The sequence below is a fragment of the Bombus vosnesenskii genome, unplaced genomic scaffold, assembly GCF_011952255.1.
Source record: "Bombus vosnesenskii isolate JDL3184/JDL3185 unplaced genomic scaffold, Bvos_JDL3184-5_v1.1 scf7180000013267, whole genome shotgun sequence".
In the NCBI taxonomy this organism is placed as follows: domain Eukaryota; kingdom Metazoa; phylum Arthropoda; class Insecta; order Hymenoptera; family Apidae; genus Bombus; species Bombus vosnesenskii.
The window spans coordinates 8,160,333-8,178,459 of NW_022882927.1; the positions used below are offsets into that span (position 1 = coordinate 8,160,333).

The 18,127-nt window shown below is 43.9% G+C and overlaps 1 protein-coding gene across 1 annotated transcript; it reads left to right on the forward strand.

The window, feature by feature from the left end:
- Window positions 1–218: 218 nt before the first annotated feature.
- Window positions 219–16,054, forward strand: LOC117230782 (putative aminopeptidase W07G4.4). The gene is made up of 8 exons (XM_033488555.1): window positions 219–584; window positions 2,986–3,267; window positions 6,001–6,109; window positions 10,932–11,079; window positions 12,844–13,196; window positions 13,645–13,923; window positions 13,996–14,235; window positions 15,556–16,054. The coding sequence occupies exons 1-8, from the start codon at window positions 568–570 to the stop codon at window positions 15,994–15,996; spliced, it is 1,869 nt and encodes a 622-aa protein (XP_033344446.1). The 5' UTR covers window positions 219–567; the 3' UTR covers window positions 15,997–16,054.
- The last annotated feature ends 2,073 nt before the right edge of the window (window positions 16,055–18,127 follow it).

The window sequence follows — 18,127 nt, forward strand, 5'->3', positions numbered from 1 at the left end:
TTAACGTTGAAAAATATTATTGTACTACGTATAAATTTATCATTTATCAACTTTAATTCCAACTTGACTAACATAGTTGGCTAAGAATTATCATTCTGCGAAGTACCATATACATAGCACTTCCTGGAAGAATCACGGCTGCACTGGCAACAGTGGCAACACTGTACACCCTAGCGTTCCTGGCTGTCCATAAAAATCCTGGAGAGTGAGCATCCAGCGTGCGAAAGAAATCGATCGCGAAGACAAGAAGCCGAGGAACACAGAACAAAAGGGAAAGAAGCAGCAAGTGAACGAGGAACGATATCCAATGTGAAGCTGGCAGTGAAGGACAACGGTCGATTGGCCGTTGTTCTTCTTTGATATTTCGATACTTTCGGTCCTTTCGGTGTCTCGCGTCGACGTCGAGAAACGTCATCTCGATTTTTTCGCGATTTTTCAATCGCCATCCATGCGCCTTCGAATCTATTCCTTCGAAGTGGCCCAGTAACAGAAAAGAGACCATCGATCTCGAGAAGAGAGCAGTCTTTCGAATTTCTCTTCCGAAAGGACGTCGCTAACACAGCTACCATGGCGGTAGAGTCAAGGTAAGTTCATGAAGACCGTGAAACAATTCGCCACGTAGACGCTCGTGCGTTTCTGCAATCGTTGACCCGTGAGGACTCGTGCAGATTCGGAGTGGCTCGACGTCCACTCGGCTTACTTCGAGAAACTGCCACGCTTCGATTTTACTTCTTACAGTCTTCTTGAGAAGAACGTTGTTTTATAACATTTCTTCGTCTTCTTTAACGGTTAATTGGATATTTCTTGTGGAAGAATAAGTCTCGTTCGGAACAAGTTTCGATTGAAAGTTGTTCGAGTTATCGAAACTCCGATAAAGTTTGGCGTTAAGTGACTTTTAATGAACTTCGATTTTCTTAAATTCCGTAGACGAAACTAATGTACGTTTCAATTTGATACATTTTTTGTTACAACTATGACATAACTGTATACTTTTTTATTAAAAATACTAGTGAACTTGTCGAAAGATTACTGCGTCACCGACTCCGATGATTTTTGGCTTTGTTACGAGGAATTATTTTGATTGATTTTTTCTTCGGGATATTTGCAAATAGTACATAGAAAATTCTTCAGTCTGACAACAACTGCATAACATAATAATAAATTAATTATAAGAATAATAATTGTTTTCACTTTGCGTTGAGTCACAACTCGGACCATTGGTATATGCAATTGTGATCGAGGTTTTCTTAGCAGCTGAATTAGATCCGTAAAGTATGATACGAAAATAAATAAATCGATGGTTGATGGATATCGACAGATCGCCAAGTGGCGAAAGTGTCGACTACGCTCGCGATTGTATCACAGATACGAACAGATAGCCAGGATTCAACGTATTGGTACCGGCAGTTTCTTGCAAATATGTCGGAAACTAGGGCTGACCGACAGTTACATGTATAGGGAAAAGTTTTACAGCGTTATGCCTCCGATAACATACTCAAAAATCATCGAAGTCGGTAAGGGATCTGCCAACAAGTTCACCAAAATATTTTTATTTAAGTAATGATACTTCTTTTAACATCATAACTTTATAATTGAAACTTTGAGAAAGACGTATGTACTCTGTACGAAACTTCAACGAGGCTCAAGCAAATATTAATACGAATAAATAATAATACAAAATTTTAATATCTACAAGAAATAACTATTAAATTTTTTATTAAGGAATATATTTTTTTATGAGATCAAAAATCTGGAGTGAAATCCAAGGGGGCAAAATTTCGAGTGTCAGATCGTGCATACCGTCCGAATATTCGTATATTTGTTCGTGATAAACGCTCACGGCTGTTCTGAGCGGTGTGAAGCGTGGCTATCGATGGGTAACGAAGACAAAAGCGTACGAGTTGCTGCACGATCTAACACCTCCGCCCCTGAGGGGTCGAGTTGCTTTCGCGAACTTGCGTGAAGATGCCCCCGCCCCCTTCGATGTGGTCGCGAGTCTGCGAAAATAAGCCAAAGGAAACTTTCCTCCGACGCGTGTAACTGCACCACGTGGGATTCGAAAATTCTTAGGAAAACTCGTACGAAATTTCCTCCGACGTAATACCAGTTCAAGCGGAGTTTCTCAACTCATTCAACTTTTCGTTAAAAGAGACTCGAGATGAGGGTGTTTAACGTTTTTCGGAAAATTGAGATTTTGTATAGAGTTTCGAGAAAGGAGGAAACGATAAAGAGATGGTGGATTTAACAGTAATGGGGAGATGTTCGAACTGGAAGTTGGTGGCACGCAATAGATCTTGAATCAAAGAACGAAACTATGGCCATTTCCAAAATAGCGAGATTTATGTGTTTTTTAAGTTGCTAGAATCCTTATTGTCTCTGAACTCATAGTAATAAAGAAATTCTATTTAAACATAAAAGTCTCTCATTCGTTATACAAGAGATACATTCTGATTTTATTACGTCAAATGACCCAAACTCTCAAACGGAGAGAACCTTATCTCTAAAATTTCCAATTCCAAGAGAAGAGCTGCATCAAGATTCAAACAGCGATCTTTCCTGTGTCGTGTAATTGAGTCACTCGCAGCGTGGATAGATCTCCATTCTTAAGTCTAAAGCTTTGAATACCGCCTATACCGTCTTTGCAATTAAACTGGCTTTATATTCCAACCGAAACGTCAAAGATTTCCGTGTTGTTACATGAGCGCTAAATCTGATCTGTCCTCCTAAAATAATTCCATCCACGTCCGAATCTCTCATTAGGCTAAGATTTGATCTTCCATTTTCTCCGGAGTAACTTTTGGCCTAGCCAGTTCGATCCTCTGTCAATTGTGTCAGAATAAAAACGATCGAGAAACCACACATCGATGGTGGTCGATTGTTTAAGAGTTATGACGGGATACATCGTTGACAAATAATCACTCGGAAAGCCCGGGGCCACGACAATTAGCGAAGAGCAGGGCTAACGAGGATAATGATTCGTTTCAGATGGATGCCGTGTCAGCTGAAAATCGAGCCGAACATCTGCAGCTGCGACTACGATGGTATAATCCTGGTGTCGGGCTGCGCGCCGGGGTTCGATGAGCCTGAGCCGTTCAAAACGGTGCTGTTCAGCGCTGCCCAGATCGATTCCGCTCTGGGCGTGATCGGTGCGGTTTTGTCCATCAATTTGCCCGCGAAAAGGCTCATTTACAGTCCGACCGGGCCGCTCAACATGGATTACCATGACGTTCGCAGCTTCGCCGAGGCGGCCACTAAAGGCGTCAAAAGGTAGTATCGAATAAATATCTTTTTAATAAGAGATATTCTTAGTAGGAGTTTTTAGGCTAATCTGAGTTGGATTGCGCGCGGGAGTGATCAGACTTGGTAGTGTATATTTGTCAGTAATTTCCCGCGAAAGGGAAAAAGGAACAAGCGGATTACCCAGAGCTAATCACCACGTAATTGCTTATTAATTGCACGGCTTAATTGGTGCGGGAGATCAAAGTGCAAGCTCATTAGACGAACTCGGATTACACGATTGTTGAATAACGAAGGAGGTTTCGCGTGGGATAACGCGGTTAACTTTGCCTTCCCGTGGGCACGGCTGTCCGATCGGGACCGAAATGTTTGCTCGCGGCGAAAAAGGACGGTGCATCGCCGAGAGAAGCTGGTTAATCGAATTGACCGACAAACCATCGCCTAACGAGCCGCGTGAATTTTCAGATTACAAGTTTGACTATATATGGGAGAGGACGTCCACTCACATGTGCTGTTTGATATTACTACCTTCAACTTCCTACCCTAATTATTCAACTATTCTAACAATTTCCGTAATTACGAACGGTCGAACTACTTTTAAAAAAGTTCCTCATTTTTCTTTTTTTTTTCAAATGACAGCGTCACGAGCTTTACTTCTATTAAATGATCTTTGATTTACGATCTCAATAATCCCTGTGGACTTTCAAACGACCTTCGACTGTCAATAACGCGACTTTTATGATACTTTGAGTGTCAATGACATGATCTCGATGACACCGCGGATATCAATAACACGACGTGAACTTTCGTGATTTTTAGCCGTTTGTACGGCTTCGTTGGCCTTGTAATAACCTTGTAAACGTGGTACGACCTCGATGATCCCTACTAACCTTCAAACAACGTCAACTACCAATAACACGAAATTTCGAGATATCTGGCTAGGTCTTCATCGTGTTAATCCCCGCAGAATTGGTCGAAAGCGGAGTAGCGTTCACACCTATCTCGATTGGAAGGTTCTCTCGTTTCATATGATGGATGTCCTCCAGGAGGAAAGATAAATAGAGCTGTTGAATATTTATAAGAACATACACGGAATAGGTAGCCGCCAAGCCCGGGTGGAAGGGTTGTTCGTGCACGGTCGGCTGAATGATTCATCGGATCTATCAGTTTTTAACGGAGGATCGACCCTGTCTATTTATGGCGATGGCACGCTTGATTCGCGACTGTCTCTCGCTTAATAAATACGGAATGAAGCGAAGCTGTGGGACGAGAGATAAATATTCATGATCGAGGGTGCACCAAGATAACAGTTTCTCTCCCCGAGCCGCCTTTTACTGTCGCGCTTAATACGCCGGAAGCGGAATAAACGTCGAACGCGCCGAGGTTCGACGAACGTTGATAGGTTCTTTGCGATAACATCCAGTTTTCTTGGTTAGAAAAGGGATAACCGTTGGTCAAACGGTGTCGATTAAACGGCCATCGAAGATTGGAGTTTGACCGCGAGCGGAAATAGAAGATACAGGCGGAAGACGGTAAGGAAATAGCAAAAGAACAAGATAAATGCGTTTAGAAAGGAGAATCAAACAACCCAGAGCAATGTAGAAACTTTTAACGAATATCGTAGTTATGGAAGGGATTTCACACGTTTCAGAAAATTGACACTGTGCTTGAGATTTATAACAGAAAAGGGATAGATGTCGTTAATATAGTAGAACCGCTTTTTATGAATTGGAGTTTCAATATACAGAACAGAGTCATAACTTCGAAGCAATAGAAAATGGAATAAAATTTAATTAGCCAAAATTTAATGATTTTAAGTGGCGAATAAGATGGAAACGTTTATAAAAATTTAATGTCTCTGTATTTTTTTTAACCGAACTATTATTCTTTCATATATCTCTATACAAACGTACTGGCGTCCCTAAATAAGTATATTGATTCGGCCCGCTACTCATGATTCCCCTAATTTTTCGACGACTTTCCCTCCTCAATTCGAGAGGATTAATCAAGCAATTCCACTATGAGAAATCTTCAGCATCGCTCGATCTCCTCATAAAATAGGGTCTGGCAATCGCGCGAGCGCGAAGGAAGTGAAATTCCACGCGAGCCGAGTGTCCCGAAATTCGGTTGAAAAATGAAATTCCACGAGCTGACACCAGAAACGCCGCGAGGACTGTCGCGTGGGATTCCGCGTGCACATCGACGACACTCGCGAGCGTGACAGCTGAAATACCGCAGCGAAACGAGGAGGAAAGAATAACTTTCAACCGATATTGGTCACGATTCCTTGATTTTGAATGACACCGTTCCGAAGTTTAAACGCGTCGAACAAAAGACACGATTTCAGGGGAGGAAATTGTGTTTTGGAGAGAGCATGACTCGCGATAGGGTGAAATATTGGATACGTATGTCGCATTTTGCACGTAGAAACGCGTGCTCGATATTTCCCTCTGTATTTTTTCTATTTAATATTCGTCAGCTCAAGCGTCAAGTTGAAAGCAACGATAGTTTGACAATACGAAGTTTATCGCTGGTTATTCCTATTTCATGCAATTGATTTCAATCATGGTTTGATGATTATTAAAATCGATCCTGATTTCTCATTTTGCTGCCAAGATTGACATTGATATATTATTTCCTTTTTCGTTTCCGGGGATAATGGAATCGGGTTAATTTTACTTTCGACCGACCGTGCACTGCCTTCTGTTTTCCCTTTATTTTCTCGTTCGACTGTTTATTAAACGAGAATTCGTGTTTAAACAGAGCGTTGAAGGCTGGCGTCAGGTGTCCGCTGCTTGCGCTTCTACCAGACATCCGCTTCGAGAACGTCGAGCTGGTCACGCTTCTTGGAGCTCTAGAAGGCCTCTACGTAGTAAGTACTCGACGTTAGTTCACCCGAATCGCCAAATTAAACGCTCAAAATACCGTGAACGATCGTTTTCCTCGGTCGCGTGTCTTTATCAAGTGTTGAAATCGCGTTGGTCAGAGAATTATCGAAAACACTTTTAACCAGTTACGAACGAGACAATCGAACGAGAAGTCGAGACTCTCTGCTTACGTTCGTAGGTGTTGGAGCGTATCGATGAACCAAAGTAGAGAGTGGTAAAGGGGGAGTAAAAAGGGGGAAACGACGGAAACTGACTGGAGCATGACAGATCGAACAGCTCCCGGAAGAAAGTGGAGCAACCGAAGATTAGTAACGTCAACGTTGCTGATAAACGCGCGCCGCTCAATTGTAGGCAACACGGCTGGTTAAAGCGTTTCCCAGATAGTCGGTCGAATTGTGGTCACTGCCGCGCCATTTAAACCAATCAAACAGAGACAACACAGGCCGCTGGCGTGCGGACTACGCTCGCAGAATAGGAAGCCTGTGGCCTGTGTTTGAAAGGAATTCAGCTTCCCGTGTTTCAACCTGGTCCCGGGTTTGATTGGCTGGTCGACTCTCGTTCGCTAAACCGACCTAAATCCGCCGTCACATTCTCGTGGATTGGCAAGGATCGAATGAATTCAGCCGATCCTTCTGACATCTTAATCCATAACAAACGGCACCGTACGCTCAGTTATCGAAAACCAGTGAGACAGTAATACTTGCTGAGCAACTCTTGTTCCAAATGCTCCGTTAGTCTCTGGATAAACGATTGATCCTGGTCTTGGTTCAACTCCACTAAGTGAACGTTCTAGATTACCTCGTTATCCCCTCGATGGTCGACGTTAATTACACGTCGGAAAGCAATTTCGCTGAAAAGTTTCGTTTCTGATTTATTTACGACCATCGAGTGTAACCCGTAGAAAATCAATTGGCCGGTCAAGGTCGTCTCTTCTCCATCCCTTAATAATCGCTGCTTTTCCTGTACTTCGTAACTATGCTTTTCCACGCGTGATTCTAGATGTCAGCCTGAGGATGGTTCTCCGTGGATGATGGGAAGATCCCAGATAGTCGTCTGGTTACTAGAGCGAATAAAATCCTAAGCGTTTCCGGTTCGACGACATTTTGAGTAAACAGCAGCGCATGACAGGTATCAGCTCCGAAACGCGCGGTCAACAGAGCTATTAAACAACACCCGTCAGCGGCAGTGGCAACGCGAGCTGCGGATGATGGATAAGTGTGTCTTACGAGTCCCCATTGTTCATCGATGTCTTCCCAGGTTGCGAAACTACGCTTGATTACAGCTTCGTTCTCACAAGCACATGATATACCTGACAATCGGAATTACGATCGGAAACGAGCCGTGTTCTGTACCAGAATTGCCTGTTTGACATTGGTCAATCGTATCGGCGCGGTATCTTGCCTGCGAAATTATCGATAACGCCACACGGAGACAAGATTAATTAGCAGGGAAAACTGATACTGCTGATATTTGGGTTAACATGCTGCTTCGTTATCCTTAGAAATTACATACACGCATTTAAATCCGTTCTAACGCGGCTTTAATTAAAATCAACGTAAATTTAATCTTGAAATGTCCCACAAAATACGTATACAACATTGTTCTAGAAATTTTTGTCCGATTTGCCTATAGAAAGGTAAAAAGGTCGAGCTATAAGCCAGATTTAATACCACGTAAAACCCGGTTAGGTCAATTAAAAATAATTATAAAATAGAGTTCAGAGAACAAGATAAAACTCTGAATAGTGACTCGGTGACTAAATCGCTCATACATTTGCACGAACATAATCTCTTTTTCACCAACGTTCGCCCAGAACATTGAGTGGCCAAGCGCTATTCACTGCCTTTCAATCCTAATCTCAAATGCACCTCTTGCCACGCGTTTCTAACGCTCGAAACTTGGTTATTCGCTAATGCCCACTGTACACACAGTTACACCGAATTCCCGTTTCTGTATCAGTTCCACTTAATACCATTTAATCGCATTAGAAAATTAACAGCCGCTCTTTTCAAATCCCAAACCGCTCGCGTAGCTAGCCATCCGCCAGCGAACCAGGTGCCAGAAAAGATTATCTCTTTCTCAAAAACGTAGCACCTCGTCCTGTTGACGTTACACGTTCTTTGTTTCGGATACAACTGCCTAGGGACTTTCGACCCTTATCTCCGAAACGAAACTCGTATCTCCATTGCTATTGCAGCTTTAAGCAACGAACACACGAAGTAAGAAGCACCACGCGCCTTCTTTGGCCAAAGTAGGGGAGAACGGTATAAGATGTTGAAGGGGTAACGTAGTAGGGAGTTTCGTCTTGTCAAGAGTAGTGGATGCTTGGCGTTCCTAAATCCAGGCGGCCGGCAAGGCGACCTAATTAGCGAAATACTCGAGGGTCCAGGCTCTGTGTGTCTGAACCATCGACGCGTAGCTCGTTCCTTCTTTCGTCGGCCCGCACTTCCTCCGTCGTTTAGCCATCCTCCTAAGGCGGGTCTCGCGAATACGGAGCATCGTTTTCCAAATACCGGAAGACGCCCTCGGAATTCCGACGCCGCGTAATCGGAACGCCGTTGTGAACGTCGCCTCTTCGTTTCGTCGCTTCCGTACCCTGAGGTACTTCCGTTTCTCATCCTCTCGACACTTTCACCCTTCTTCTTGTAGAACGTCTCGTTCCTTTGCTCTTCTTCTCGTAGAAGTTCTCTCACCCTTCCTCTCCCTCTCCCTCTCCCTGTCTCTCTCGTTTGGCTGTGACCCGTTTTTATTTCTCTCCCCCGTCGTTTATCGCTTCGTGGTCCCTTTAATTCGCTTTTTTCGGATATTTGATTAGCGTTTTTGTCAGAAAGCTCGTTTTCGTCGAAGGAGATCAGAAGACGGTCAGCGACAAGATTAAAATAGCTGCAGGTACTTTAGCCCCGGCTCGAATATTACTTGTCTTTCGGTGCTCCCGGAATTTCAGATGCTTCGATTGAAATTCCCGGGTTCTTTTAAACATTCGGAATTTCGCCGTTATTGATCTTGAGACATGCCGTGAGATTATCTACGTGTCGCTCTAGACGAATTTTATCCTTTCGACAAGATATTATAAGGAACAAAAAATAAGCAGAAGCGACGCGATAATCAGAGAGTATCTCAGAAAAATTGTAATTAAAAAATTATCTGTCGTGGTTCTCTCAGTGAATTGGTTTTCCGATCGGAATTTTCCGAAAAGAAATTTTATTTCCAATTTTCCAAAAGAACTAAAACGATAATGGAAATAAATCAGATATTTATAACGTTTTAACAAAGTTCGAGCTCGACGAGAAAGAAATTCTTCGATAGAAAGCATATGTGGCGGACGAGAGATTGGAAATTAAATATTAACCGGTAAATCTGACGCGAGGGATCTACATTCGCTAACAAGTTGGAGAAATGGAAACACTGTTCGCAATGTATTAACAGCCTAATCTGTTACATAACGTTGCCTCGATTTCAAGCTCTCGCAGGATATCGCCAACATGTATATACTCGTAAACTATTCACCTACTTCGAAATAATAGCTATCGGGTAGGCAGACACGCGGCTCCGATACGAGCAGCGAATACATTAACGCGGAACTATGCCGGGCGTTCGGATAACGAAGACGAGAAACCATCTTCCATGCTGAAACTTGCCTCGTGCCATGATGAAAGAAACAGGCGTTCGAGGAAAGAGCGGGGATTAAAAGCAATGCTATATATGGCGATTTTTAAAGAGCAGAATGGTCAGAAAGGGTTGAGAAAGGGGATAGAAAACGAGGGAGGAAAACAAGCTCTCAATGGGTCGAGGAGCGAAATGTTAAGGGGATTAATTCGAGAACTTTTGAACGAAACATACGTGTTCCGTGGCAAGCTCGCTTATGAATCGAGCGATCCACTAAGAGGATTATCCGCTTTAATATTTTCCGTGTGGAGAAACAAAGGCAGCTAAGAAGCTGCGTTAGAAACCGAACGCCGGCAGCGTGTCTACGTTGCGAAAACTGGTTCTCTCTGGCTAGTGAAATATTCCGCAGGAACTGACGTCTTCGTTGGCGCTCCACCAACTTCTTCGCCGCTTATCTTGTTTCAACGTGAACGTTAACCTCTTTGATCCGTGTCAGATGTCTCGTAGGATCAACTTTTTTTACGACGGAATTTGTGTAGTTAAAGGATGCTCGAGGGATTGAGGCGATGGTCTCGTTCCTGTTAATGATTTATGGTACACGGGTTCTAAGGGGATGATATTTTAGCAAAACGGCTGTTGCATCCTTTTTTTCACGCTACAGAAAATTCGCCGTCACTTGGACATCGTCTCTAGCCTCTTGGGGTTAATTCTATATCGATTTTTCAGTCCAGACAAGCTTTCTTCGGTACGCCCGCTTTCTTTTTAGTAATTGATGGTATTTCTGTTTCTGTTGAGTCCGTTTCTTCCAATTTAGTACAGAAAACAGGCTCGAACAAAAGCTTAGAAGATTTCAGGCGATTGATTTACAGGATTTCCGTCTCCACGGTAGTCGTTCATTCGAATACGTCCACGACCTATTTTTTTATATCCATCTATTCCGCAACTACGATAAAATTATCATATCGAGCTGTGACTGGCGTAAGTTGTAAATTGGTCATCGATCCGTTTGTGTCCCTGACCTTTCAAACAAACCTGTCGATAATTCTATCAATATCACCACCATCCTTCCATTCGCCAATCAAACCAAAGCTACAGAGTTCGATAATAAGGAAACTTGTTAATCCTCCAAAGACCCTATTCAAAGTCGATTGGTAATGATACTTTCTGTAACCACGAAATCGCTTTGCCGGTTCTGTGCAGCCGTTGGAGGTTCGAGAAACATGCCCAGACCGATGCTACAAGGCGTGTCAACTGGCCGTATGGAGTCCGATTTGCAGTAAAAAGCTTCAGGGTATCGTGAAGCTGGCCTCGGCGCTCGAGAGCGGAAGATACGTGGCGAGGGACATCGGTAAGTCGTTGCCTGGGCCGAGAGAGATTCCTGCTACTTTATCGAGCACACTGGCCGAAGAATGGCCCCGACTTCCGTTTCGCGGACTTCCCTTGGAGAAATAGGACGTGGGAGAAGAAGGAAAAATCGCTGGCGGCTCACAACTCGTTTGGAGTAACTGGTCGAGCGTGAATCTTCGTGTTCGTACCTTTCAGCAAAGTTCCTCTGGGGGCCATTTTAATATTCAAACATTTAGACGTTATCGGTGCTCTTTATTTTAAAGGGACTGATTCGAAATGGATTCCTCGGTGGAATTTCTTGCCTCGTCCCTGGACAACGTTGATCGTCCTCTAGTTTACTCTGGGACGTTGACGACGGAACATTTTTCAGAGGCCATCGTCCGAATACTTTTTCCTCGACATAGACGCAGCGATTCGACATTTTATTCGCGTTCCTCGCGGTCGGGGGAATGTAAATTTCAGGCTGTTCCACTTGCTCGTTCTCCCCAAGAATCTCGGGCGTTTAATTAAGCGAGAAAAAGTTGCGTATATACGTTTTCGCGCGACGTTACGCCGGCGCCGATGCACTTTCCCTCCAATGTTTAAAATACCAGGCCGTATTTCCACCCTGGACGCTCGAGAAACAATTACTGCCGTTTTCAGTTTCCAGTTGATTATTCGCCTGAATTTTTTCTCCTCGCCTCGTTCGCTGACCGTTCGCTTCCAACTACGTGGATCGTATTAATTTCTCGTTGCTGAAAAACTATGGGTCCGAAAAAATTCTATATCCGATGGAAGAAACGTGTCGCGTAAAAATTTTAAACGGAATTCCCGGTAATCTACTGTTCACGTCTTTCTCGTGCCTCTGTCAACGTAAAATAATATTAGAGGTGACAAAAACGTTGATCCGTTTGGCTGAAATAATACTCACAGAGAATAGGCCGATTGTTAAAGGAAGGAAAAGATCGGTCGTAGTTGCACTGTTCGACCAGCAAATAGAAAGGAACGCGCGTATTTTTTAATGATCTTTAACGGGCGAATTATTCCGTAGATTAAGCGTAATGTTACTTTTAATACGATATTAACTCTTTGAGAAACTACAGACAAAATAAATGGGAACGAGGGTTTCTCAAGTACTCCGTAGATTCAAAAAGCCAAAATCTTGTCGCTCGTTAGACTCTTTCTCGTTTTACCATCTCTTTTTTATACCGCTGGAGTGTATGGCCTGGCTAGAAGAATCTACTCGCGTCATTGAGGGAGTTTCGAAGCGTGTAGAACGACCTGCATTGCTTCTACTTTGCAGAGTGCACCAGCATTCGCAATCTTTTTTAACCTTGTCGGCCCTTTTTCAATAAAATCTCCTGTAGAAGCTCCGAGGGAAGCAGCGCGGTAATTGGTCGGACGTGTAAATCTCTAGAAACTTAAGAGACAATACTCCGTCATATCTATATTTCAGCTTTACACTTGGCAAAGTGGCGAGAATTCATGTCTACCAACCTCGTAAGAAAATAAACCTTATGTTGCACTTCCCACCGTGTCGTTGACTCACCCTCCTCTCTACTTTTCATACCAACAATAATTATCCCTCGCTTGTATCCCATAACAGAGTAGACACTTTCAAACATATACGACCCAAAGTTCAACCCTATTACGCCCTAATTTCCTCAACAGCTCGATCTTCCTCATTTCCGAGCGTAAAATCGTCCCAATAACACGGCTTCGAATTAGCCCCGATGATAGCTCGAAATCTCATTTCCTACGCTAATTTCACGTGATTTGCCTGCAGGTGGCGCAGATCCCGAAAGAATGGCACCCCCAAGGGTCGAAGAATACCTTGCGGAATTGTTCTGCGGTACGAACGTGACGATGCAGGTTGTATCCGACCAGGAAACTCTGCTGCAGGAATATCCTCTGTTCGCGTGCGTGAACCGTGCAGCCTCCATGATACCCCGACACGCGGGTAGAATTATCTTTCTGACTTACGAGCCGCCTAATCCTGCCTGCGTCCTGGAAACGGTTATGCTCGTGGCTAAGGGTGTCACTTACGATACCGGCGGCACCGACCTTAAGGTTGGCGGCTCGATGTTCGGCATGTCGAGGGATAAATGCGGAGCAGCAGCGTGCGCTGGATTCATGCAGGTGCTTCGCTATAACAGACTGTTCGTCCATGCGTTTGAACGCTGCGGTATCAAAGTGAAACGTTTGATAGCCCGTAAAAGGCTTCTCTGCGCTTTCTATTTCGCTTTGTTGCAACTTTTTCCAATTGTATTCGAAGGTTGTTAACCGATTTGACCAGAGGTGGCTAGTGAAATTATAGACAGTATCGGGCGTAATCTATAGGAGGGATTTAACTCGAGCGTTTCATTTTACGATGATTAAATCGGCAATTTGGTCGATATGATTATGAGCACGGTTCTACGATCGGGATAATCGATGGTACAACTGTGCCATGTAATTTGTATTTCCTAATGCTTAATCGAGACAGTAAGAAGATTAAAAGAGAGCGCATAGTCTCGTTAACTGTTGAAAGTGTTATACGTTTGGTATGTTTATGAAAGTAGTCGTAGGAAGGATTTGATGTTGACAGGTGGTGAATTTGCTGCAACCACCGACGGTGAAGGCTGTGGTGGCTCTGTGCGTGGTACGGAACAGCATCGGTGAGAATTCCTACGTCGCCGACGAGGTGATCACCGCTAAGTCCGGCGTAAGGGTACGTGTCTCGAATACGGACGCGGATGGTCGCTTGGCTATGGCCGATGCTCTCTGTCACATGAAAGAAATGGCCCTGTGCTCGGTTAATCCGCATATTTTCACTGTCGCGACGCTAACAAACCACGCGATGCTCACCGTCGGTCGCGGATACTCGGTAAGCGTTTCCGAAATGACGAATTTCAAAATCGTTCCATTGTGAAATAAATTATTGTACCATTTACTCCAGATCGCTATGGACAATGCAGTGGCGCGTTTAGTCAGCAACGCCGAGAAACTCCAAGCTTCCGGAGAGACAATGGGCGATCCATTCGAGATATCAAGGATACGAAGAGAGGACTTCCACTTCCACGAAGGTCGAACGGAAGGCGACGATATTTACCAAGCGCCACCTAAAGGCAGTAGCGTGACGAACAGAGGGCACCAAAATCCATCCGCCTTTTTAATTATGTCTTCCGGCCTGGACAAGGTAAAATATATTTTAGAACCTACTAAGTGAGAAATTTATCTCGTTTCTTAGGCGTGAAGAATCGCAACTTTTAACACGGCACTCGATCAGAAACGGCTCTGAAATACCTTCACTTGGACATCGCCTCGAGCGCTGGCGATTTTCCCGAATCTCCAACAGGTGCTCCAGTTCTGACGTTGGCCAAACGGTTCCTCTTTCGTGACGTTTCTTTCGGGAAAGCCAGCCAGACGGAAGCCTAGCCCGTGGAAATTTATACTTAAACTTAATTTTACAGGATTCCCGCTGAACTAGCCAGTCGATGATCTGAAACTGACGCAGTTTTATCTATATCAGTACGACAGAGAAACATGTGGCGTGTCCCAGTTTTGTTAGTACATTTTATAGGTCACGAGAGGAAAAAATGTCATCTAATCATACGTCTTTGAAAGCATCGTTAAAGAGTTATAAATTATATAATATAATCTACGTCTAGTAGTGGTCAGAGGGTATCATAATACTTCTACGATTACAGCTACGCAACTCCACTTCAAAATGTGGCAAAAGACTGAATTTGTTACTCTTTGAAGTTCTCATTTATTGCTCGTCAAAGTTACTTCGTAATAGTATCACGATACCTCCTGCCTACTACTAGATGTAATGGTTCTTGATCTATTCGTACTTTGCACCGTAGAAGCGCACGTTCGTTACCGATCATTTTCTACATCGTTCTTTCGTTATAACTTTTTAATGATGCTTCCAGTGACACGTGTTCGTGTAACATATTTTTCTTACGTTGATCTATAGAATATACTGACAGCGTTTGGCTAAGAAAGAAACTGAAATCTGTATAGTAGGTACAGGTAATAACTACGATAATCGGAGGCTTAAACGAGGGGATAAATAACCGCCAAGCCTGATCTTCTTTCACTAGACTCGGATAATCAGTCTCGTGTTAATCCATGATCGATTAAACTTACCATTCTACGAAATTAATCTCATTTCCTCACGCGATGGTTATATTTAACTAGTACTATTCAATAAGTTATCGCAGTCCTATAACACGGTATTTGAAGAGGTATCGTGTTAACATCGTTTTTAAACCAATATCCGTCGGCAAGCAATTTTATACACACCTACATATCTCGCGCTTTTCCCTCTTTAGGATGGCGGAATGAATTTTTTATGGGCGATCAGCTTAACATAAGTACCGCGAGGAGGCATTAATGGCAGATTAAAAAGCTTTTCCATTACAATGACGTTTAAAGCCTCATTTAGCCGGCCTATCTCCCTTCGGCCCGCCTCGTTCGACCACTCGTTCTCACCCCCTCGTATCGATTGCAGCACGGAGCCTGTAGCTGTTCTCCCTTAAAATACACGCACATCGACATATTCGCACATGTGCCCGATCCTCACCACCTACCCTACAGCGGTAACCCCGTCCTGGCTCTGGCCTACTGCTACTTAATCCAAGGCAAATGTCTCACCGTACGAAACGACCTGCCCTTCGAGATGCAATACGTCTGCGAGGTGGATTGCAAACCCGTGTGCCTTCAACCCTGTCAACCATGTTATCCACCGTGCCGTGCTGCATGCGATGTGAAGATATGTCCTCCATCAAGCTGTTCCTGTTGTCCTCCGTCCACTCAACCATGTGATCCGTGCTGTCCTCCAGCTTGTCCACCTGCTCCTTGTGCACCTTGTCCACCCTGTCCACCGTGCGGGCAAAACGTAACCATCGTAGAACCCGTCTGCAGACCGAACGTTCCGAAATGTGTTAACTGAAACGACTGTTTTGTAATAAAGTTTTATTTTCAAATAAATTTTCTACGTGATGTCTTTTTTTATTCTGAACTAAATGAATTTTGATAGGTGTTGTTTCGATACGAGTGTCGAATGAGAAATATAGGATGCAAAGTATGTTACTGGTAACATGTAGGTAAGGAAGGAATTTTGAAATATCTGCAGATTAGAAGAAGTCGATAATGTATTCACACCTAGTTACTTTTTAGCACCAGCGAGTACCTTCAATAAGTACCAGATATCGATTGTAGGTAAAGTAAATTTCTATTACCTACTAGAAATAAAGTAGCTAGCGATCAACGAACATTTCACAGGAATCTGTAAAACAATGTTTCGAACCAGTTACCGTATTCATGATAACGATAAGGAACTGGCTGTGTTTTCTCCATAATTTATCCAATAAATTAAAAAAGCGTATCACATGTACGTATATTACAAAAATAGACCAGTTTCACAACTAGCGACGATTCTAAGCCGGCGTCCATCAGAAAACTCGGTAATCACGCATGTTCCTCGCGATCCTAGGAAAATGTCACGACATATGCCGATAATAATTCTTGTCTGCCGTCGCGTGTCCTATCTGCGGAATGCGATCTAAACGGGCACGAGCTGGACAGGAATCATCGAACTTTCCAGACTGTCGATTACTACCTTGTGACAAAGCGCGTTTCGCTCGCTGGTCGAAACGCGGGACAGTGGCGATAACGCGTGCCAGTATTGTCCAGGTGAGTCTCCTATCGAGAAGTCGATCGTCCAGTTCAGATAAAACTGATAAGAACTACAAGCGCTGTATCGATGTACGAAACTGTAATATCGACCGGCTTGATTGCTAAATTAAACGTTATCTTTGAGAAAGCTTGGAAACACGTGACGTTCGCGATAGAAATCGTAAATTTTTCTTGGAACTTGGATCGCTGTCGTTTGTGCAACTGGTGCAACCTATTGTACAATTACACCGGAACAAACATATTTTTCACCGAGATGACGAATAAACAGGATGTAGAGGGAAGAGCGTAGCAGGTGCAGTTTTGATGAATTAGCGTGGCTAATTGAAAGCAGAAGTCATCGTTCGAAGTCGCTGAACGCTGTGTTTTGACGGCGCGGCGGTGTAACACGCGGCGCGGTCTGAAACAAGCAGGAGAATAACGTGGAAGGGAAACTTAATTACGGCCACGTCCTTTCTTAATTAAGAGAAAATGTTTGGCGTATCTCGGCGAGATTACCGTGTACGAGTCAAGCTTCCGTTTGCGCTACCTGCTCGCCTGCTCTCTCACGATCGAAAGCCCGATCCAAAACTAATTCTTCCATTCTTTCCACGCGAACGACCGTGCCCGCCGGAGTACCCGTGTCTCCGTTCCTTTTCACCGCCTCGATATATCGGCAGTGTTTGCACAGCGTACACGCGTGTATCCCGACGTTTCGCTTTTTCCTGCCGGATTAACAGATTATCTCTATTGTCGCCTATCGATTCGCATTGGTACTTGAAGTTCGCCTATCTCTATTAGTTTTTCATGGTTCGATGCGAGAAAAGAGAATCAAAGCTGAGACGATGAATGAGAAAACGGAGCACGTGTTTCGAAGTTGAAAAGTACGAACGTGACTCTCTCAAGATACATGCGTGTACACTGCCGTGCATAAATCACCGGACATTTACTATATCTACATATCTGCGATATACGTGAACTTTGGAAAACTAATTATCGATCTATTTAGAAAGTAAGAAAATGTTTCATAACCTATGGAAAAGAATACACGATACAAAGATTAAATTAAAATCTACCAAGGATCGATACGATGATCATCGACAAAGGACCAAGCTCCCTTTCGAATACGAGCGGAGGAAACAGCGAGTTCGTTCGGGACAAGATCGAGGCATCGTTCGTCCGATCCATGTTCATTCTCACCGTTGAAGCGTGCGATCGTCGGCCTCGCGCGGGCTCACGCCACAAGGGACGAGGAGACACGCGAAAACGTCGGCCACGGCGGGAAGACGGCTAGCATATAGCCTCGGGCCGGTAAACATGGTGGCACCGGTGGCATTATCGGCGCACACAACGCTGCACGCCGGTTGACATTGTTTGAAGAACTCCAAGGCAGCGGAGTAGAGTTGTCG

What these genes read in the sequence shown, in the direction of transcription:
- LOC117230782 (XM_033488555.1), top strand. An exon ending in ATACGTGGCGAGGGACATCG is followed by an intron (nt 11,080 to 12,843) that starts GTAAGTCGTTGC and finishes ATTTGCCTGCAG; the next exon opens with GTGGCGCAGATCCCGAAAGA. An exon ending in CGTGCGCTGGATTCATGCAG is followed by an intron (nt 13,197 to 13,644) that starts GTGCTTCGCTAT and finishes TGATGTTGACAG; the next exon opens with GTGGTGAATTTGCTGCAACC.